Source organism: Bacillus rossius, chromosome 14 (assembly GCF_032445375.1).
Source record: "Bacillus rossius redtenbacheri isolate Brsri chromosome 14, Brsri_v3, whole genome shotgun sequence".
NCBI lineage: Eukaryota > Metazoa > Arthropoda > Insecta > Phasmatodea > Bacillidae > Bacillus > Bacillus rossius.
In genome coordinates, this window is record NC_086341.1 from 4,581,721 (window position 1) to 4,604,520 (window position 22,800).

Genomic DNA, 22,800 nt, shown 5'->3' on the forward strand with positions numbered 1-22,800 from the left:
GAGAGATAGATCATTTAAAAATAATAATTATTGTAATCCTTAGTGGGCTGCAATAATATGTTTCCTTCCCATTACAGCCCGATATGCCTGAACACACAGTAGCGGCAGGAATAATTGTGTTTCCAAGTATTCTACATTTATTTCTGCTTTGCATATCCGTCGCTTAGCTAACAATACCGGACAACTGACATTCCTTTTTTAACGAAACAGATTTTTTTTTTTGTTTCTGACGCATCCTCGCTAACGTTTCGCTTCCACCGTTACAGCTTTTACGAAGGAAAAACAAATTACTTTTACAGATAGCAGCACTATCGCACAAAAATTAAACCGCCTTAATACACAAACCAGACTTATCAACTCCAGTAGGCTCCATGCTGAGATAATAGGCGTAGTGTAGTTGCTTAACCTTGCGTTATAGCAAAAAAAAAAAAAGTATTCAAATTGTTGTTTTAAAAGGAAACACAGGATTACATAAATAATACATTTTTTGTCCCCATGTAAAGTTACTGACAGGTTAATTAGGCGTTATTGCCAGCTAATCGACAATATATACTTTTGACTTTTTTTTTTTTTTTAGCGAAATCATCAGATAATAAATTGACGTAAGAACAAAGCATGAAAGACAATCAAGTAATAACCGAAATACATGAATGTTCAGTATGTTCTAGTGTGACGATCAGCAGCTATTTGAAAGTTGAAATACGGATGAAACTTGCCCACGGAAACGCCGTGACTGTTGTGCCCCCGCGGAAGGGTTTGGTAAGGGGGGCGGGGGGACGGGCAAGGAGGGACTCGAGGCTCATTTCAGTTCGCAAGTTGTTTACTTGATGCATTGTTTGACGAAAAAAATAATAATTCATGATCACTAAATTGTTTTTTTTTCTCTTTTCAGATTTTTTGTTGCTATTTTTACCTCGTGCATCTCGTATTTTAAACATAACCTAATCGAACGACACATATATCTGTATCAGCGTGTACAGTTGTACATTTAAAACATTTGTTTCTTTAAAAAACTATTCAATTAACATATTTTTTAATTTCTTTTTCAGTTGGTATTCTTTTGATTCAGTTTCTTATAGTTTCACTTCATTTAATTAATTTCATTACATTTAGGTACCTTTGCAGGGAAGCATTCTTTTCACAGACGAGAGAGCCAAAACCCGAAGTTCCCCGAACTTTATGCTCGCATTTTTTTGAGGTTATACTTCTAATGCGACTTCCAACAAGGTTGCGTTAAACGTTTAACGCTACCATGGAGAATAACGCTACCATGGAGAATTATTTGCATGTAATTAAAAACTATTTTTTTAATGATGCCAAAGAAGTATAACTTCTCACGCGCGTACCTAAGTAACGCACCCATTTCCCCCCCCCCCCCCGTATCTTTAATGAAGCTATCCTAACCAAATCAACCGTCCACAATGGATTTAAAGTATTTATAAAGTAGCTAACATAACCTAATTGACCATTAGCATCCTTTTATCAACACCCCCATGTTTATTTCCAATGAACAAAAAAAAAAAACCGAAGATGCACGATCGGTAGAGACCGGAAAAATTCGCGGATTCATTTCGTGATAGTCTAGAATTCCAAAAACGTTTGCCTTTATACCGCATCGATGATTTGGGCCACAGTTTATCTGAATGACACTCGGCCAATGGAAAAACCTCCAACAAAAGAAGTATCGAATCGCGAGCGTCCCAGAGTTAAACAGTTGTCGCGAGACAGTAGCCAATGAGCAGGTGTAATTTTCCCGCGTGCATAGAGGATCATGGAGTCTATCCTATAGGTCATTTGAATCGCGAATTTTTCCGGTCTCTATAACGATCGGGAGTTTGGCTCTCTCGTCCGTGGAAAGGAAGGCTCGTGTGTCGACCACTGGCGGATACAGAGGGGGGGGGGGGGGGGGTCATAGCGGCATGGCCCTCCCCTGAACCCGGAATATATATATATATATATATATATATATTTATATAAAATTTTCTCCTAATTGCTTACCATAGTTTCTCCAAACTTACATAAGTGTTATTTTGCTGTAGTGCTATAGATAGAGACCTGCAAACTTCGCGGGTTTCGATGGCCCCTTCAGGATAGACTGCACATACACCCCTTGTACACTCGGGGCAAATAACTCCAGTTCATTGGCTGCCGACTTTTGTAAGTCGTCGTCTCAGCTGGTTTTGTCTTGTGAATCGATCTTTCTTTTGGTTTGGAGGGTTTTATGACTGGTTGAGATTCGTCCAGATGAACAGTAAGCCCAATAGCTAGAGACCGGAAAAGTTCGCGATTTCAGTGACCTGTAGGATAGACTTCATGAACCTCTATGCACGCGGGGAAATTACATCTGCTCATTGGCTACTGACTCGCGACACCTGTTAACTGGGACGCTAGTGATTCGATACTTCTTTTGTTGAAAGTTTTTCATTGGCCGAGTGTCATTCAGATAAACTGTGGCCCAATCACTGATGCAGTAAAAAGGCAAACGTATTTTGATTCTAGCCTATCACGAAATGAATCCGCGAATTTTTCTGGTCTCTACCAATAGCAAAAATTATCTTAGAGGTATATGCGTTTGAATTCTAGCCTATCACCGAATGAATCCGCGAATTTTTGCAGGTCTCTAGCTACGGATAACAGGACTTTTTGAACTGCAAACAAAACCAAGTAAATATTTGAATTCTGCATGTGCGTGTATTGTATTAGAAAATGTAATTCGGCCCTCGCCTGACCTTCATGCTGGATCCGCACCTTGGTGTCGAACAGGAGCGCCGGGCAGCGAGGTGCGCTGCGCCGACCCCAACAAGGCGAGCGGCTGCAACCTGGTGGGCCCGCACTGCGCATGCGCCGAGGTGCCCTCCTGCCCCGGGGACCGGCCTTTCAGCTTCGCGAGCCGCGAGGAGTGCGAGCTCAACCTGGCCGTCATGCTGGCGCACGAGCGGTCCGACTGGCCGGGGCAAGGTGAGTACCCCTCCCCCCCCCCCACCACCCCAATAGCCCCAGCCCTATAGTCCGGCAACTTTTTGTTTCCGAACCTGCGCGGTAGAGGTGTGAAAGTAACGGAAAAAAAAATGTACCCGTATGTATTCGTTACCATAACAATTAGTAGAGCCACGGAAATTTCGCACATTCATTTAATCGCAAGCTAGAATGTAAACCTCCACACTGTCGCACTGTGTTCATGATTGGACCGCAGTTATCTGGACACGCCCCCTCTACGACCGTGAGCCAACGATGTCCAGCTAGGAGAGAAGTGAGCGAATCAGGTAGTGCCAAATAAACAAGGATAAAAATGTTCTCGCTAAGAAATCAACCAATGGGAAAGTAAACATGGGTCGAGCACACCTATAACTTTGAATTCTATCCTGAGGCGAGAGGAATCCGCGAAATTTCCGGGACTCTAACAATTAGTACTCGTTACTTTCGTATCGTTACTCGTTACTTCTGATACCGCATAACATGCTATGTTGTGTAACAGCAACGAATCGAGTCGTATTCGTATTTCGTACGCGTACAGTATGACGTCGCGTAAATAATAATAAATCGAATATAAACAATTAAAAATATTTGGTAATTAACTATTTTTGTTAACCAAGAAATAATTAAATCTCATTAGAGCGGCTTTATTATAATATCTCTTTTAAGATAAGAACAAAAAACGTGAAAATACGCGATAATAAAAAACAAAAACATACATATTTATAATTTGTAAAAAATAATTTCTTACGTTGTTTCTGTTACAATCTCAAACTTTGTCTACACACACAATACCTTTAATAAACTGTAAAAAACTTGAACGACGAATTTCCAAATTATACAATAAACAAACATCGTTCTTTGTAACGAATAAGCGCGCGCATGCGTAAAACATACGAAAAATGCGAGTAACGAAATGCATTCGTGTGTAACGTTTCGTTACTCGGTACTAGATGTCGCACCCGTTACTCAGTACCGAATACACACGGTTTGCTACAGCTCTACTGCGCGGACCCCCAGTGTCAGAGAGCGGTCACGTGATTCCAGCGGAGTGGAGGGGGGATCAGCTCCCGAAGACAGTGCTTCGCAGGGTCGGTTTACACGATAACAGTGTCACGTTAGTGGGAATATAACACCTTTCAGCCACGTCGCGGAGAGAGTGAAGTGTGTTCGTGTACGTTTGTCCTCGAGGGAGGAGTGGGCCCTCCCCTACCAGCAGACGATTCTGCAGGGGTAGGAGGGGTGGGAGCTAGGGAGGGAGTAGCTGCGCGGAACGGAAACGTACAAGGTCAATTACTAAGTTGCCGGGCTATAGCAGCTAGAGGTGTAAAAGTAACGAAAAAAAGCGTACCCGTATGTATTCGTTACTATAACAATCAGTACTCGTTACTATCGTATCGTTACTCGTTACTTCTGATACCACATAACATGCAACGAATCGAGTCGTATTGCGTACGCGTACAATATGACGTCACGTAAATAATAATAAATAGAATATATACAATTAACAATATTTGATAATTAACAATTTTTGTTAAACAAGAAACAATTAAATCTCATTACAGCGGCCTTATTATATTATCTCTTATAAGATAAAAAAAACGTGAAAATTCGCGATAATAAAAAACAAAAACATACATATTTCTAATTTGTAAAAAACACTTTCTTACGTTATTTCTGTTCCAATCTCAAACTTTGTCTACACACACAATACCTTTAATAAACAGTAAAAAAACTTCGACGACGAATTTCCAAATTATACTTTACTTAATAAACAAACATCGTTCTTTGTAACGTAAATTCATCGAATATGCGCGCGTATGCGTGAAACATACGAAACATGCGAGTAACGAAATGCAGCTGTGTGTAACGTTTCGTTACTCGTATATAGACGTCGCACCCGTTACTCAGTAACGAATACATACGGTTTGCTACAGCTCTAATAGCAGCATAGCAGTGGCACACGCCGCACTCGTCACCAGAACAGCCTCAACACTTTCCAAGAGCACCTCAGTATTTATTCGACTGTTTATTACGTAATATAATCAAATGGTTGGCATAGAGTGAGAGTGAGAGTGGGAGTTACACTAGAAGTGGGAGTGAGAGTGGCAGAGAGAGTAGGAATGGGATTGAGAGTGTAGGTGAGAGTGTGGGAGTTAGAGTGGGGTGGGAGTTAGTGTGGGAGTGAGAGTGGGGTGGAAGTTAATGTGAGAGTGTCATTAACAGTAGGAGTGAGAGTGAGAGTGGCAGTGAGAGTAGGAATGTGAGTGAGAATGGGATTGAGAGTGGAGGTGAGAGTGTGGGAGTTAGAGTGGGAGTGAGAGTGGGGTGGAAGTTAGTGTGAGAGTGAGAGTGGCAGTAACAGTAGGAGTGGGAGTGAGAGTGGCAGTGAGAGTAGGAATGGGAGTGAGAATGGGATTGAGAGTGGGTTGGGAGTTAGTTTGAGAGTGAGAGTGGGTAGGAGTTAGTGTGGTAGTGAGAGTGAGAGTAAGATTGAGACTGGGGGTGAGAGTGGGAGTGAGTGTGGCAGTGAAAGTAGGAGTGGGAGTGAGAATGTAAGTGAGAGTTGGAGTGATAGTGGGAGTGAGATTTTGAATGGGAATGAGAGTGCGATGTCACTAGATAGAACGTCAAATGATGGCCAAGTTTATAGTTAAAAGTGCATTTTGTCAAAAAGTGGACATATTGTCTTATGCCTCCGAGGTACACACACACACACACACACACACACACACACACACACACCGGAGGTAAAGAGTCCATTTTGTTATGAAGTATTTAGTATTGATGGCATCTTGTGTGGTCATGATTTACATTTTTCGCTCTATGTTTGTTATTAGAGCACTCACACCAATATGTCCTAAATGAAATGTTTACGTCCATCACTATTTCCCCAAAGTAAATTTTATGTAAACGCTTCGATATTGCCATGAAAATATTTTTTTATAATAAAGACGTTCTATTGACAATGAGTTAAAATTTCATAAATGATTTCCTACTTCTAGCGAAAAAACCAACAAATATAGTTGAAAATGTACAACTCGTGCTTAAAAGTTAAATGTTGTGACATGGTTTTATACTTTCGGACTACACACACACACACCTAAATACTCACACAAACTTCTGTATGTGTTTGTTGGTATTTTTTGTGAAATTGATATATAGAACTGATTCAAACAATATTTTTTTTGTAGAATTTGTATGTTGTCCTCACAAAATGGGTTCGTCAACGCAATTGTATATTGTGTTAATTGTTTAGTTTGGATAGTTCAACAATTTTTTTTTGAAACAGGTAAATGGTTATTACGCCATTTACAAAGATATAAATGTGGTTTGTCGAACAAAGAATTTTTCTTTCAGGTAGGATTTACACACACACACACACACACACACACACACACACACACACACACACACACATATATATATATATATATATATATATATATATATATATATATATATATATATATAACTACAGAACTGTCTTACCTACCTATACCAGATTTCTTATTCCAAGAATAAGAAATTTCATAAATCTGCTCGTTATTATTTTACATAAGTATGTGGTTACAGTACTTACAGGAAAATATTTTTTTATGATGCTGATTCCATGTGAATATTAAGAAATGTTATATTTGCGCTAAGATACTTGATCACAAACTAGATAATGTCTAGATCAATATCTAGACTAGTGAATAAATTTGAGAAAGCAGTTCCAGGGTTGTAAAAGAACCTTTTCTCCAAGTACCCTAAAAGAACGCAAATTATAATAAGAATACAAGATTTTATATCATTTATTGTCAGCTGTATGATTTTATTTAGCAAAATAGAATTTAATTAAAATTTATGGGGGCTTACCAAAGGAGCAACTAATTTGAACTCAGCACAACAAAAAAATAATTCTTACCAAAATAGTGTAACTCTTTTAATACCTACTGCAATGACAATCGTACATTACTGTTTAGAATATGATTTGAGGGGTCATATATGAAGTATAAATGGCTGAGCTTGAAAACTGATCGTCTACCACGAATTTATCCACATTACATTTGTTCAAAATTATCAAATTAACCCCTCAAATCATGTTCTAAACAGTAATGTACGATTATCTTTGCAGTTGGTATTGAAAGAGTTACACTATATATATATATCACATTTGAAACAATTATTTTTTTACAATAACTAATGTAAATAATATTTAATTCTTTAATTTGTTTAACGTCATTAAGAAAATCCTTAGAACTGTGTTTTGGTAGGAAAACATCATGACGAATTATTATTTTAAAAATTTAAACTAAACTAACAAGCATTTCTAACATTTAAAATAGCAGTATTTAGCGTGGGAAGAGGTTGTAATACTAATAAGTAAAAGTTTTGGGACCTGTATTACATATGATCTGAAATTTTGTGAATAATTCTCTTATTGATTAAATTAACCTGCTTAAAGTCAGTGAAAATGCAAGCCATGTCCGCTGGCGCAGTGTCGATCCGAGATCATTGCTATGAACCCACCCGAGAAGCGGTTCACACAGAAGTTTACAAAGCATTTTGTGTTCTGCCATTTTGTAAGAATGAATCTGTAATATCAGTTCAACGTGCGTTTCGTTTTAAAGTTTAACTGTCGATGCCCCTGGCCGTTGGATTGGTCGTAATGGTCGAGGTGACAGAGCTCTTTTTTCGCTGGCCTCCACGCGTTCACCTGAAAAAAACGCCATGCGATTTTTTTTTTCCTTTAAGAATTTTATTTAAAATATTGACTACTTTCCCGCCGCTACCTAATAATGTGCCAGAATTGAGACACATTACTCCGGACGTGTTAACCAAAGTGTGGGAAGAATTTGACTTTTGATTGGAACATTTGTGAGAAAATAGTTTACCTTCAGTTTGGGGAAGCCTTCTTTCACAGACGAGAGAGCCAAAACGCGAAGTTCCCCGAAGTTAATGTTTTTTTCCCCGTATCATTTATGTAGCTATCCTAACCAAATCAACCGTCAACAATGTTTTAAAGTATTTATAATGTAGCTAACCTAACCTAATTGACCATTAGTTATCATGAAAAGTCCAAAATAAACATTCACAGACGCACGGTAAACGAAAATATGGCGGCGTGCAAATAAATACCGTTGCCTTGTTTATGGTCTTTCCTTTTATCAACACCGCCATATTTATTTACAATGAACAAAAAAAAAAACAAAGATGCACGATCGGGCGTTTGGCTCTCTCGTCTGTGAAAAGAAGGCTTCCCTCCAGTTTGATGCATGATTTTTTTTGAATAGTCTAAATGATCTTTTATAATTTACATTTGAAACTGGGAGATTCTTTTATGAACGCCCGTTTCAACGGTGCGACAGGAAAAAAAAAAAGTGGTCAAGCGGTGATCAGTAAAGATCACGCACTGGATTATGATGGTGCAAATGGCCACTGTCTCCGAGTCCGTCCGGCAACCCTGTCTACCCACCACCCCTCCGCCACGGCGACAGTGGACCAGTCCTGTCGGTGCGCGCTCCGTCCGCGTCACTTCCGCCCGCTTTTCGGGCCAGCTGTCGGCCCACCGCCGCCTTGGGTCGGTCAGGGGGGGGGGGGGGCTGCTCGAAGGGGGGAGGGGGAGGGGTGGTAATTAAATTAATTGCGAATTGGAGCTGACGAGTTTGGCGGGGCTGCAAGTGCCCCTCCACCCCCCCCCTCCCTCAACGGGCGGGAGAGCTGGGATTAATGCGGATCCCTGAAAATGGCGGTCCGAGTGAGATGCGCCGTGACAATGGAGGCTTGCCCGTGAAGGTACAAAGGGATGACGAAGTGGGCGAAGGTTAGTTTGAAGGAGGGAGGGAAAGAAAGAGGAATCGTCATCATCCCCAGATGATGATGAAAAAAAAAAGGGCTTATGTGTTGAATATGCTACATCTGCTCCCTAAGCGTATCCACAGTGCACGATACGACAGTGATGATACCTTACTTTTGAAGAACGGATTTTGATGTCCTCTTCCTTTGCCCGAATTCCGCGCATGCGCAAGAGCTCACTTTTTCGTTTGATTTCGTCCAGATGGCTGACCTGCGTCATTCAACACCAGTTTTAACTTATGAGGTTATTCAACGAATTGGTTGTTGCAAGGTTTATTATCCCTATTCACAGTTTTAACGTTTGGAATTTGTTTTGAAGGCTGAACGTTAGTTCAGCTGGTGAACTTATCCTTGACAGGTGGAAACTTGGTTTTCGAATGAAAGTATTTTTTTTTTAGTACAATTAAAAGCTTGTGAGGCTATTAAAAATTCGACTTGCTAAAGAAAAAATATTTTTAAATAAGTTCGAAGCATCTGAAAATACAGTCAACGACATGTTCCAGTGAAAATCACTGCGAAATTAGTGGAAACCAACCTTGACTCAGTTAACTGTAGTCAGTAAAAATAAAACCATAGTTACTTGACAGAATTTAATATTTTTAAATTGATTTTGAATTTGATTGACTATGTGAAATGCACACTGAAAGACGAAAGTCGGCGGCTACTCGGGAAGATTTAAGAGAAGCTGCAAACAGCCAGCGGGGTCGTAGCGCCCACTTGATACTATCGTTGCTGTTACTGCGAAAGGTCGTATGTCAAAAATTGGCATTTTTAAATTTTTGGCTGTTTGTGTATTTCGGAAGGCAACCTATGTTGTGGCAAAAAGTCGTTTGTCAATAACTGTAAAGTAGAAGCATAATTCTAAGAATACTCCCAAAATTTCATAACATAATATAACCCTGATGAATGAAACAGTTTTTTTTGATCTCCTGGAAAGTGAGACATTTTGACATACGACCTTTTGCAGTAACAGCGACGATATGTCGATTACATCGAGAGAGTTTACTCGCCATCAGCATGCGGGAAAACACGCATGCTCGTGTGTGTGTGACGTCACCATAGCAGCTCAGTGATTGTTGCTCACACAGGGAGACAGAAACTAGTTTACTCGTTTTTAAAGGATTGTCGGAATGAAATATGTAATAATAATTCGAGTTTTTATTTTCTCCTGTTTCTTGTCTGACTTGTCTTGTTTGGTAAAAATTTCTAAATCGATTTTTAAACTAAACTTCCCGATGAGCTAGATCCTTGAAACTTCGAACGTAGCTCAGAACTCGACGACAATGCAAGCAATTAACTTGCTTTCTTGTCTGTCTGTTCAGTAATATTTTTTCAATGCCCCTGGATTCGTGGGCGTTAGGTTACGAGCAGAACAATGCAGTATTGCGGGATGCATAACGTAGAGCTACGCAGGCGGTGCCTACATCACCAGTCTAGATGTTTAAAATCGATTGCAAAATTTCACATACACACACACACACACACAAGACAAAAAAAAAGCGAAATATAAGTAAACAAAAATAAATTCAATATACAGCTTTTCTAAAACGGACTGAGAGGTATAAAACAATTTCTTCTAACCTCGTACATAATTTAAAACCCCAATACAGATTCCTTACCTCGTCGCAGATTGTCCTAAAAACTTGTTTGTTATTGTGAATTTTAAAAATAAATTATGACATATACATACTTGTGGGATTTAAAAAACGGAGATAACTTGGGTCGCATGCAACCGACAATAGTTAAGGAGTGTTTTGGGGAATGTAAGCTGTCGTTGAGAAAACTCACACAACAAGTGTGACTTTGTTAGTGACTTTGTCGAACTATTCGTGAACTCGCATTGCGAACGAGCTAGCGAGAATTCCCCCCCCCCCCCACACACACACAGCCCCTAGCGGTCGACGCTTGAACTAGGTCGGCGGAGACGGCTCCGGGCGAGAGATGGCCTGGCGCTACGACAGCGCCCCTACGTCCATCGCTGCCGGCGACACACACACACACACACACATACGTATACTGACGTCTCCGGGGCCGGGGCTTATCTTAACCGCTTCTCCCCCCCCCCCCCTTCACGACGTGTTCTGGACGCGCCTCAAGAGGGCGTCCGGCCCCGTTTGGCCCTCGTCCTGGCTGCGCCCCTCTTTCATCGCGCTTTTATCGAGTAACAGGCGATTTGCCTAAAGTCATTTCGCCTAAAGGCGTTTTGCCTTACGTCGAATTGCCTAACGACGTTTTGCCTAACGGCGATATGCCTAACGGTGTTTTTCCTAACGCCGAATTGCCTAATGGAGTTTTGCCTAAAAGAGGTAAGAGCATTTTGCCTAACGGCGAATTGCCTAATGGAGTTTTGCCTAAAATAGGTAAGAGTATTTTGTCTAACGGCGAATTTCCTAATGGCGATTAGCCTAACGGCGTTTTTCCTAACGGCGTTTTGCCTAACGGCGTTTTACTAAACGGCGTTTCGCCTTAAATTAGGCAAAACGCCTTTAGGCAAAACGACACATGCCCGCTTTATCGCCGCGTCTCTCTCTCTCTCGCGCGACGAGGCCTTGACGCTCCTTGCCGGGACACCGTCGTGGCTTACCGCTGCCTTCCGCAACTCCGGCTCCCCCGTACCCCTCCGTGAACGAAAGACTGGATCAACGATCGAATGGATAGAATTAACGGTTGCATGAATGAACGAACGGATGAAAGGAATATTAACAGGAATGCCTGATCGGATGAACGAATCAATGAAATGAGGTGTTCCCAGGGCTTTTCACGACCATTGTCTGAAAGTAGCTTGGCTTCTGGGTTGTAGCCGTGTTTCCTTGGCAAAATACCGACGTTTCGGTCGACGTTGCAGTCGCCATCATCAAGGAGCAGTTACCTACTGAGGTTCTTACCAGTTGTCCTGCCTTTATATACATTACACTCCCGATTATCCGTGAAATTAAGTGGCAGGGCCACCGCGGATAGTGAAAATCGCGGATAATCCGCAAAAGAGCCGAAAATGGGAAACAAAAAAAAAAAACATTAATTTCAACTTCAAAATTATAAAAATTTATTTACAGTAAAAGTTAAACTTAACAAGAAAAAAATATTAAATGTTGCTAGAATTTTAGTATTTTACTGAATAATTAACATACAATACATTTCAGTGATGTAAACATAAAAGTGCTCGGTACTTACTTCGTAACAAGGATAGGCAGGCTTCATTAGACACTAAAAAAGCACAACTATTTAAATTTACAACTTTTTGAAGAAAAAAAAAATCAGTCACTTGTTTTTGTTTCTTGTTTTGGAAACATATTTTCTTAATTCTTGATTGAATTTCCGCAACATAAATTTTTCAGCCAACTGCGCATCGTCGTCTTGTTCCTCTAAATGTGAAGCAGTCCGACGATGTGTTGCAAAGCCGCTTCGTGAGTCATCTGCGCCTTCGCACTGGGATCGCCTGTGGCATTTTACTGTATACTGCACACAATACACTCGTCAGTAAAGGTCAAATTGGCTCACTTGTAATAAAATACAGATTTACATATGTGCTGTATTTTTTCGTAGCATGCGCGAATAATAGGGAGTTTACTGTACTCTCGCCTGATGGGGAAGGTGCTGCTTCCTTCCTTATTCGCCAAGGACACGGCTACAACCCAGAAGCCAAGCCACTTCAATGAATCGGGGCTTAACGTCTCGTCCGGGATCGAACACTTCTCGTGCGGAGCTGCAGCGGAACGAGTCGGCGGGCTCAGGAAACGTCCGCCACGTTTCCCTCGCGCGAAGACATCCGAGTCAGACCACACACCCCTTTTAACCCCAGAAGCCAGAAGCTGTATCCTCTAAGCCGTCAGGTCGAACATGTTTCAAGTTAAGCATTGCATTTCTTGTTTTGTGGTAAATATACTGTCGCCTGGTTTTACCTCGCTTTTATTAGCTTCACCTGTATGTATGAATGAATGGACTATGTAGTAAAATATTTCCATTCAAATTTTACCTAATATTCAAAGTCCAAATGTGTTGAAATTTTACATACATATAAAGTACCTCTGACAATACAATATTTTGATACCTTAGTGTTAATGGGGTGTTGGGGGGGGGGGAAGATGAAAAAAAAACCACAAATTTTGAGCTATGGGTAATAACCATGCTCTTTTTGTATCCATAAAGTCGAGGGAATTTTCCGCGGGGTCGACTGTGCCCAAGTGGCCCGGGGGGGGGGGGGGGGTTAAAGACACAACAATTTGAAAATTAAAAAATCCATGCTTTTCTGATTTTGAATGTTTCTGTTCCAAAAGGTTGGGTTGCGGTAGTAAATATGCCTTGGAAAAGGGGATGGGGGCTTAAGGCCCTTAAATTTCGAAAATTTAAAACTATATTATTTTCGATTTAGGGTGTTTCCGAGGTCGGGTTATGGTGTACTAATGTTCCTGGGATTCAAATTTCTCCCCTTCGAAGGGAAAGGGGTTGATGACTAAATTTTTAGTTCATTGTAACCAAAAAGACCTTAAGCACTCATATTTAGTAGTCATTTTTAATGTGTTTCAATTACTTATATTCGATATTTTTATATTATTTTGAGAATAAAAAGAACAAAATATACTTATAGATTAAAAAAAGTTTCGTTTACTGAACTAAAAAAAATTATTTTTTTTTTTAACACCCAAATAATGCACAACAGCTTTGTATAACTAAAAGAGTAGAGTGCTTGATATCATTTGTCTTAAATTTTCTGTCAGAAATAACAATATGATTTGTAACAGATTTTCTATCACCAATTTTAGGATAGTCAATACAAAAATTTTAGGTTATAGTCATTACGAAAATTACATGTGTACGTAATAAAAATAATGAATTTTAATTAGAAATGGGGTGCTTGGTATCATTTGTCTTAAATTTATAGAAATTAAAGTTATAGCAATATGATTTGTAATATATTTTCTATCTCTTATTTTAGGATATAGTTAATTAGAAAATTTTAGGATATTTTCATGACGAAAATGACCATATGAACTTAATAACAATAATTAATTTAAAATTAGTAATGGGGTGCTGGATATAATCTTTCTTAAATTTTCTATCACTAATTTTAGGATATAGTCATTACGGAAATAAAAGAAGAGAAAAGCCTACGTTTTTAGTTGTACGGAGTTGTGAGCATTATTTGGCTGTTCGACAAAAAACTTAAATTTTAATTTTATTTTTTAAAATTTTTTAGTTTATTTTTAGTATTTTAAACTATAAGTTTATTTTTTAGTAAAGCCTACGTGTTATTTGTTACCTGTATTAACGTCTAGCAAATAACAATGACTGAAAGTTTTCGTTTGACTAACGTCATGTTGTTCTCTCACAAGAACTTTTATTTTCTGTGTTTCCCACGTATTCCCAATTTCGAAATATTTCATTACAGTAAAATTAAACTAGCAAAAAAAATTAAAATCCAACATATAGCTACGCTAGTAATATATTGTGAAAGCTACTATCTAGCGGGCGAGCCCGAAACTACTTCGAAAACCTAGGTATCAAGTCACGGCAGATAGATTCCACCCCACCCCCCCCCCCTCCTCCTTCTGCCTGGTTTGTCCATCGGTCGAGCAGGAACGCGAACGGACAAACAATGGCCGCTGGTGTGTCGGGTGCCACCGGTGCAGAGACGCGGAGATAAACGGAACGGCACGAGAAGAGAGAAGTTGCGGACCGCCAGGAAACAAAAGGCCGGCAGCTCCTTCGCTTCAACGGGCGCGATTTATTAATACGTTTCCTACAGCTTCAGCGGCGAACCCTCTCCCCCCCTCCCCCCTTGAAGACTCTCTCTCTCTCTTTCTCCGCCACCAAGAAAGGCTCTTTCCCCGAATAAAATTACCCGGGAAAACAACAACGAGATCCTCGGTTTTCGCAGTTGCGCCTTGTAAATTTCTTATCTGGCGTCGAGTTTCCCTTCCGCAAGAAAACTTTTTTCTCCCACCCTTCCGCTCCTAACAAAAACCCTCCTCGGCCACTTTTCAACCGCCTTGTTCTGGCCTCCTCGGGTGTCGAAATTAATTCGATGCGAGGTTGGATTAAGGGAGGGTAACGCATTTGTTTCGTCGCGGTTTTTGTGTAAAGAAGGGGAAAAAAATGGTGACGGGTGATGGAGGGGGGGGGGGAGAGAAGAGAGAGAGAGAACGTTCTATTATCTTTCCGCTCGCCGGGAAAACTTGGGTTGCTACAACGCCGCGTCGGCGCGCGCAGGGACTTCATCTCGAGCTCGGACCGATAAGGAAGGCGCAAGTGTTTGTGCTGCTGATCGTAGATCACGTTTCATTGGGTAACGTATTCATTTAAAAAAAAAAATTGGTTGTCTGTAAAGTCGGTTTACGGACGAAAGTTTAACGTGACAACGTCATAACAAAACATTGATGAAATTATTGCATACTTTTATGAATAAAATTGAATCATTTTTATTGAATTATCACTATTTTGTATGGATACAAAGAAGGAGTGAAATGAAATCTAAAATTTAATTGATATATTTACTTTTATTTGCACTCATTAATTCAAATATGATAATTACTTTAACGAAGAGATTATTTCAACTATAACTTTTATACATGTTTGCTATTTAACTTCTTCCAATCTGTGTTATTCTGTTAAGGATAGGACGATGATAGGAAAAGTAGGAAACGAATGGGAGTGTTTCAAGTTTAATGTTCCTCGAAAAAGTCAAATCGATTGTTGTTCCAATCGAGTGGAAGAGAGATAGATGCGGCGCAAGCGTACAATGAGCGTAACGGGACACAGCGTTACGGGACACAGCATAACGGGACAATGTGCGTTACGGGACACTTTTTCGTGCGTGCAGCTGGCGTTTATCTATTTATTAGAAGTTTTCACGTCAAAAAACGCCGAGGTTAAGACATCGTGTGCCTTCTACTAGGTGCATTTGAACCTCTTTATTTTTAAGCTCGTTTAACCCTTCATGTTACCGTTAGGATACGTTACGAAGTCCTATTCCAAGGGACCCTTTGGGCGGTAACCATTACATTATATGCTGGAGAAATGAGGATAAAGGTGTAATGCAAGTCATTTCGAGTGCTTTCAAGAATCTCTTTACGGGGACGTTTCATGCTTAACCATTATTTTGAATACACACGTTCGAGCCATTTTCACTCTTCTAAAACACACTTTAAAAGGGTTTTCTTAAACAGGCAATACCAGGATATGTTAAGCATTTTTTTTTTAAATCCTGTTGGTTTTTTTCTGCAAACCGTATGTATGCCCGGGTAGGCGGGGGCCTTCAAGCAACGGGTTTTTGAAAATTATCTACTTAACTCCAAACCACTCGGATACTTAGGTACTGCTCGTGGATTCAAATCATGCTGGCGTATCACACAGAAAAAAAAAAAATTGTACGTTTTTACTAAAGATTCCTTTGGAAACCAGTTGCAAAGAAATAGTCCGTAAATACGACAAGGAAGATATTGTAAACCTGTATAACACGTGGCTATGGTTATTTTTTTTTCTTCATATAAATATGAAAGATAATAATGATTATATATTTACGGAAATCGCTGCATTATATTTAATTTTAATTACTTTGTTGTATAATGCTTAATATGTGCGTTTTTCCCCCCCGTAGAAACGGGTTACGAATAGCTTTAACTGTTTGGAGGTACTGGGACCAAGTATTACTGTGATAATTATTTTGCAGTGTTACACAGTTATTTTCCATGTAAAAGTACAAACGTGTGTAATTTTAACAAATATTTACAGCAGTGTGGGATGAAACCCGGGATTGTCGCCTTATGTGAATTAAAGAGCCATGGATGCCCACCACAGTGCCATGTATGTAAATAGTTAAATTTTAGTGCCATGTTTATGTACAGTGAAAGACAATTTTTACTATGAATGTGTGTATAATATTATAGTGTAAATATGTTCTAGGTGTAGACTCAAAACAAAAACATTGAGCCAAAAGAGGCTCCAAAAATCATTGCTAAAAGTTTTTTTTTTAAATTTCCTTTAATTTAAATAATGTTTTACTATAACCATATAAGAAATGTATGTGTATATATAAACTAAATTAGGTAAAAGAGCACTGAGTGCTGGAATGCCATGTTGCAATAACAAGATCAGTAAAGTGTAAAAAGCGTGACTTGATGCAATCTTTTGGACATACGCCATTGCTTAGCACTTTTTCTGTAGAAGAAAACTAAAAAAAAAAAAAAAAAAAAATACCCAAAAGACATAAAACACAAATTAAGCAAAAAAAATTGCTGTTGTCAACAGGATATAAACACCACATAATATTCCATAACAGGAATACGGTCAACAAACAAAGAAAAACAAATAAAAAAGGACCAAGAGAACGAAAAAAAACCCACAAATGATGATGTTTTTTTTTTTTTTCGTTCTCTTAGTCCATTTTTTTTTCTTTGTTTGTTGACCATATTCCTGTTATGGAATATTATGTGGTGTTTATATCCTGTTGACAACAGCAACTTTTTGCTTAATTTGTGTTTTATGTCTTTTGGGTATTTTTTTTTAGTTTTCTTCAACAGAAAAAGTGTTTAGCAATGGCGTATGTCCAAAAGATTACATCAAGTCATACACTCCCAATGCACAAATCTTTCGAAGATAATGTAAAAAGTGTGCCAATAAAAACCTATTGAACTGATTGAATCGCCTCACTAGCTGGCGGCACGGGTCTCGTGGAACTGGTTCGGGCATGGTGGGGGTGGGAGGGGGGGTGGGAGGGTAGGGGGCCTCGACGGGATCTTCAGCCGAGGGTCAACACCCCGGGACACCTCGACCAGGCCTTGGTCCGAGGGGGCTGGTCCGCGCACTACCCCGTGTTGACACGAACCCCAGGGGCGAACATGATGGAATAAGGCACCCCACTCCCTCCTTCCCTTGTTCTGAACGGAGACGAGGATCGCAGAACCACTTTGCCGGATCATCCGCAAACAACCGCCTCCTACCCCTCCCCCCCCCCCCCCCCGGTCCTACACCTCGTCCGATCGCCGCCAGTCAATATTGTAGCTCGGCTCAGCGCGCGCGTTCGAGGGAGAAACAGGCAGCCTCTGTGAACGGGGCGTCCCATATCGGACCAACGTTCCCACCCGGTAGTTTAAAATAGTAGGTCCTGCGGCAGGTGGAGCCGGAGCCGGAGGCGATGTCCGCCATCTTGTGTTGTGACGTCACGGCGGCCATCTTGTATGACCTTGAATTTATACTTTTTACCTTGACCCTGGCGGACATTTTGAAACCCACCATTTTGAATTTTAACACCATTTTGTTTTGCCGCCATCTTGGATGGTGGCTGTATCGTCATCCAAGTTGGCGGCCTCCAGCCCACGAATATGAACAAGATGGCCGCCATGACGTCACACTGGTTGGTTTTATATAATACTTGAGCATTATTGGAAAAATAAAAGGGTGGTGGGTGGTTCTGCCGGTGGCTTCCGTGGAGTAACGAGCCATCGCCATTTTTAATCGAATAACCTCACCGCCTTCAAACCTAGGACTCCATGTTGCGAGAATTTTTTTTACTAAAATTTTGTTAAATTATCTTTTCGTAAATTTAATAATTTTAACCGAATTGGTAGCATAAAAATCCGAATTTTCAAGATGGCGGCCGTAAAAAATAAAACGATGACGTCATAATAATAAATTTCTGAAAGTTGTTACAATTTTTATTATATAATTTTTAATTTTATTTTCCAATTTTCCCAGTTATAATTTCGGGTTTTAAAAATCCAAGATTGGTATAATGGTCTATAATTCAAAAAGCCAAATCCGTGATGGCCACTAGGGTCAAGTAAAAGGTCAAAAAATCCAGGCTATCCAGGACGGTCGCAGTGACTTCACGATCCAAGATGGCGGATTTTAACTCCGGCTCCACTCTCCTAATTCTGCCGCAGGACCAACTATTATATACTACTACTACTACAACAACTACTACTACTACTACTACTACTACTACTACTACTACTACTACTACTACTACTACTACTACCCCCTCCCCTTTTCGAGAGAGAAGCGATGGAGATCTGTGATTGCTCCCGAGATAGGGAATTCTTCCTTCCGCCAGACAGCCGTTCGCACCCCTTGTCAACCCCCGAGGGGGTTTCACCAGGGCTTTATCTCCGATATCTCTTCGTCAACCCCCGATGCCCCCCCCCCCCCCTCTTCCTCCGCCGACAACAACCAACATCTCTTAATTCCCACGGGGCGATTCCGCGCCAGTTTTCCTTCTGTGGTCGACCGCCCGGGCACTGCGCCTGTGGCAGGCTTCTGCGAATGCTGTTCCTTTCGACAAGGAACTATATTAAATTACATTCCATCTTTTTAACATTGGACTAAACAACTAACACTTTAAAATCCCACACACATTAGTAGTTATACTTCTACGGCATTACTAAAATATTAACCTGAAACATTTTAAAAACGAATTTTTTTTAAGCTAGCATTATGTTTGTATACTTGTTTTTTTACTTAAAATAGTTTAATAAGTCTATAAATAATTACTACAAAAATATCGACCCTATTGAGTGGATTAAAATTTTTTTATTATATAATATTATAAAGCTATTTTAAAAAAATATATTTCCATGTACGAGATTCAAACCACGTTCCTGGAGATTTACAAGCGCGCGCTCTACGTCTGTGATAAAGTGCCCGTTGACATTTTGCCATTTTCTCAGGTATTTCAAATAACTGAGCTAACTTTAAACTACTTATTACTAGAGACCTGAAAAATTCGCGGATTCATTTCGTGTTATGGTAACATTCAAATAATTATACCTTAGTGCTGCTTCTGTCATTGGTTAACTGTTAATCTGGAGGACTGAGGGCCAATTAGAGACCCTCACTCATTCAAGTGTCGAATCACAGGCCACCCAGTCGAGACGACTCACAAGTCAACAGCCAATGAACAGTTGGCATTTGCCCGAGTGTGTAGAGGATATTGGAATATATCCTGAAGGTCATCGAACCCGCGAATTTTTTCCGGTCTCTACTTATTACTAATTTAGTTCACCAAATATACATATGCTGGGTAGTTTCAATGTCATAAGGTTCCATTTGGCACACCAACACGTTCGGTCTGTACCCTAATGTTGGCAAAAGTGACTATACCCGTCTTGTGTTGTTATTTTATTTTTCACGACTAAGTTCCTTGAATGGGAATTCTTGTGCTGTCCGTTGTTTAGAGGTCAAACATTTTTTTTTTGTCCGTGGTGTCGTCGTTGTGTTGTTTGGTTTCATCGTTGGTTCCCGTTTGTCCGACATCAGCTGATTCAGTCTTGTTTTCCGTGAAATTTTTATCTTCATATATATATATATTTTATTTTCGGAATTTTTTCTATGACAAACCGTGCCAAAATAACAATGGCGTATGTCAAAAAATAAAACTGGCATTAAATCAAAATTCCCCGTCGAACGAATCATTTAAAGAACGTAATGGTCGAGGAGTAAATCTGTCGGCTCGGGAGTCGAAACAGACAACTGAGCCGAGTTTGCGCGCGCGGTCCGGAGTCCGCGGAGAACTCCTCTAAGGGCGCGCGGCCGCTGCTGCTCTCCACGCAAACTCCGCAACTCCTCAGAGAGAGCTCCAGGGTGCTCCGGGGGGGGGGGGGGGCTGTTACGCCCCCGAGGCGCAGGCAGTCTCGAGTCCCCGAAACACCGAAACTTGCCCCGGCGAAACTGCGGCGGCTTCCGCCCCGGAAGTTGTGCTATTCCCCCCCGGTGGCCTCCAGAGGGGCAGGGGGGAGGGGGAAGACGCCACCCGGAAACGACCGATGAAATTCGAAAATCCCCGGCAAAGCCGTTGTTCGCCGCTTATCTGAGCCACACTTGAAACTCCGCCGTCGAAATAAAGACCGCGCCGCTTTAAAAAAAAAAAAAAAAAGTGGGCGGTTTTATTGCGAAGCTGGCAAACAAAACGGCTTGAACAATATCAAGGTAGCTTATCAACGCTTCTAAAATTCACGAATTTAAAAGCGCACGTGGAGACACGAAAACTTCGCGTAGTCATTTTCAGTGATTGTGAGACAGTTTTATCTGAAGGAATCCAGGGCCAATGAGAAACCTTCAACCCGTTTGTGACAGGTGTCACGAGTCAGTAGCCAAGGAGCAGATGTTATTTTTTTTCCGAGTGCATGGAGAACCATGGAGTCTAACACACACACACACACACACCTACACACACCTACACACACCTATACACACACACAGATATATATATATATATATATATATATATATATATATAGTTCACTGAAATCGAGAAATTTTCCTGTCTATATTTCTAATGCTAATTAGGAGGGTGGCCTTAAATGTTATACAGGATGGCTACATTCTGGAAAATCAGGGAAGGAAAATTAAGGAAAGTTGGAATTTTTTCAGGGAAAGTCAGGGAACTTACATTGAAATCCTGGATAAGTCATGGAAATTTCCCAGTTATAGTAATTTGTGAAGAAAATATGCTCCGGCATGCTAGCATCGAAAATCAAAAATTTCAGATGGGTTCTTTAAATGCATTGTCATAACCAATAATAATGGCGTGTTCAAGGTTCTGTTGAATATAACAAGACATAAAGAAAGTGGAGAGAGAGAGAGAGAGAGCTAGGCCAGCAAGGGGTGATGAGTAGAGACCGGAAAAATTCGCGATTTCAATGACCTGTAGGATATACTCCATGATCCTATATGCACGCGGGAATATAACATCTGCTCATTGGCTACTGACTCGTGTAACCTGTTAACTGTGACGCTAGTGATTCGATACTTCTTTTGTTGAAGGTTCTTCATTGGCCAAGTGTCATTCAGATAAACTGTGGCCCAATCACTGATGCGGTAAAGAGGCAAACGTTTTTGGATTCTAGTCTATCAGGAAATGAATCCGCGAATTTTTTCCGGTCTCTACAAGTGAGCGTGGCTGAACGCGCGTACTTTTTAAGTTCACGCGCATATTCTTACCCCTACCGAGGGTGGTTTTTCGTTCTCTCGCCTCCGGCAGGTACCCGCACGCCCCGGTAACCATGGCAACCTGCGGTGCCTCCAGCGCGGCGGTTTCTCGGGGCTGGACTGCTCATATATGAGCGGCCCGTCTCCGCCTGTTGCGTGCCTCATCAACAACGTCCACGACGGACGAGGCGTGAGGTCTGCCCCGCCGTGTTGCAGAACCACAGTGTTTCAAGCTGGGTTCAAGTCAGGGTTCGTGATGTTTTAAAATTTAGCACATAGTCATATTCGCAATGTGTTTCAAGCCTAGTTCAAGTTAGGTTCGTAATATTTCAAGCTTAGTTCAAGTGAGTTTCTCAATGTATCAAGCTTAGTTCAAGGCAGGTTCACAATGTTTCAAGCTTAGCTCAAGACAGGTTCGCAATGTTTCAATCCTAGTTCAAGTTAGGTTCGTAAAATTTCAAGCTTAGTTCAAGTGAGTTTCTCAATGTTTCAAGCTTAGCTCAAGACAGGTTCACAATGTTTCAAGCTTAGCTCAAGTAAGGTACGCCATATTTCAAGCTTATTTCAATTCAGTTTCACAACGTATGGCCGCTGCTATTCCCTGCATCGTCTTAAGAACCACGCTATAGTGGTAAAGCACTGTTCTCGCATCCGAGGGACTCGGATTCAAATACTGGTGCCACAGAGATTTCCTGGATCAATCAAGATGACAGTTGCCAGGGTTCCTACTAACCACGCGGACCAATAATTTCTTCGTCATTTAAACTAACTTGTGTTGCATGTATCTGTTTGCAATGATCAAGGGCGTACCCACGGTAAGAGGGGAACTAAATGGCACATATTTTTGCCTTTTTTTGCCGTGCATCTGATCAATCATCAGTAAATTCCAACTGATTTCAACGCTGATTTTACATCACGGTACACGCTACGAGAAAACACACACATTCGATAACAGGCTAGATTATCACACATTATTCTTCATTATGCTATCATTGATGTATTAACGAGACACATTGGAGCCGTATAAAATAGTTCTTCAAATTAATTTACACAAATATACTCTAA

The 22,800-nt window shown here is 40.6% G+C and overlaps 1 protein-coding gene across 1 annotated transcript in view; it reads left to right on the plus strand.

The window, feature by feature from the left end:
* The window catches only part of LOC134538996 (cysteine-rich motor neuron 1 protein), a 47,561-nt gene extending 25,754 nt beyond the window's left edge, over window positions 1–21,807 (plus strand). The window contains exons 3-4 of the mRNA XM_063380658.1: window positions 2,764–2,958; window positions 21,788–21,807. Coding sequence (XP_063236728.1) covers window positions 2,764–2,958; window positions 21,788–21,807 — 215 coding nt within the window. The remainder of the gene's footprint in view (window positions 1–2,763; window positions 2,959–21,787) is intronic.
* The last annotated feature ends 993 nt before the right edge of the window (window positions 21,808–22,800 follow it).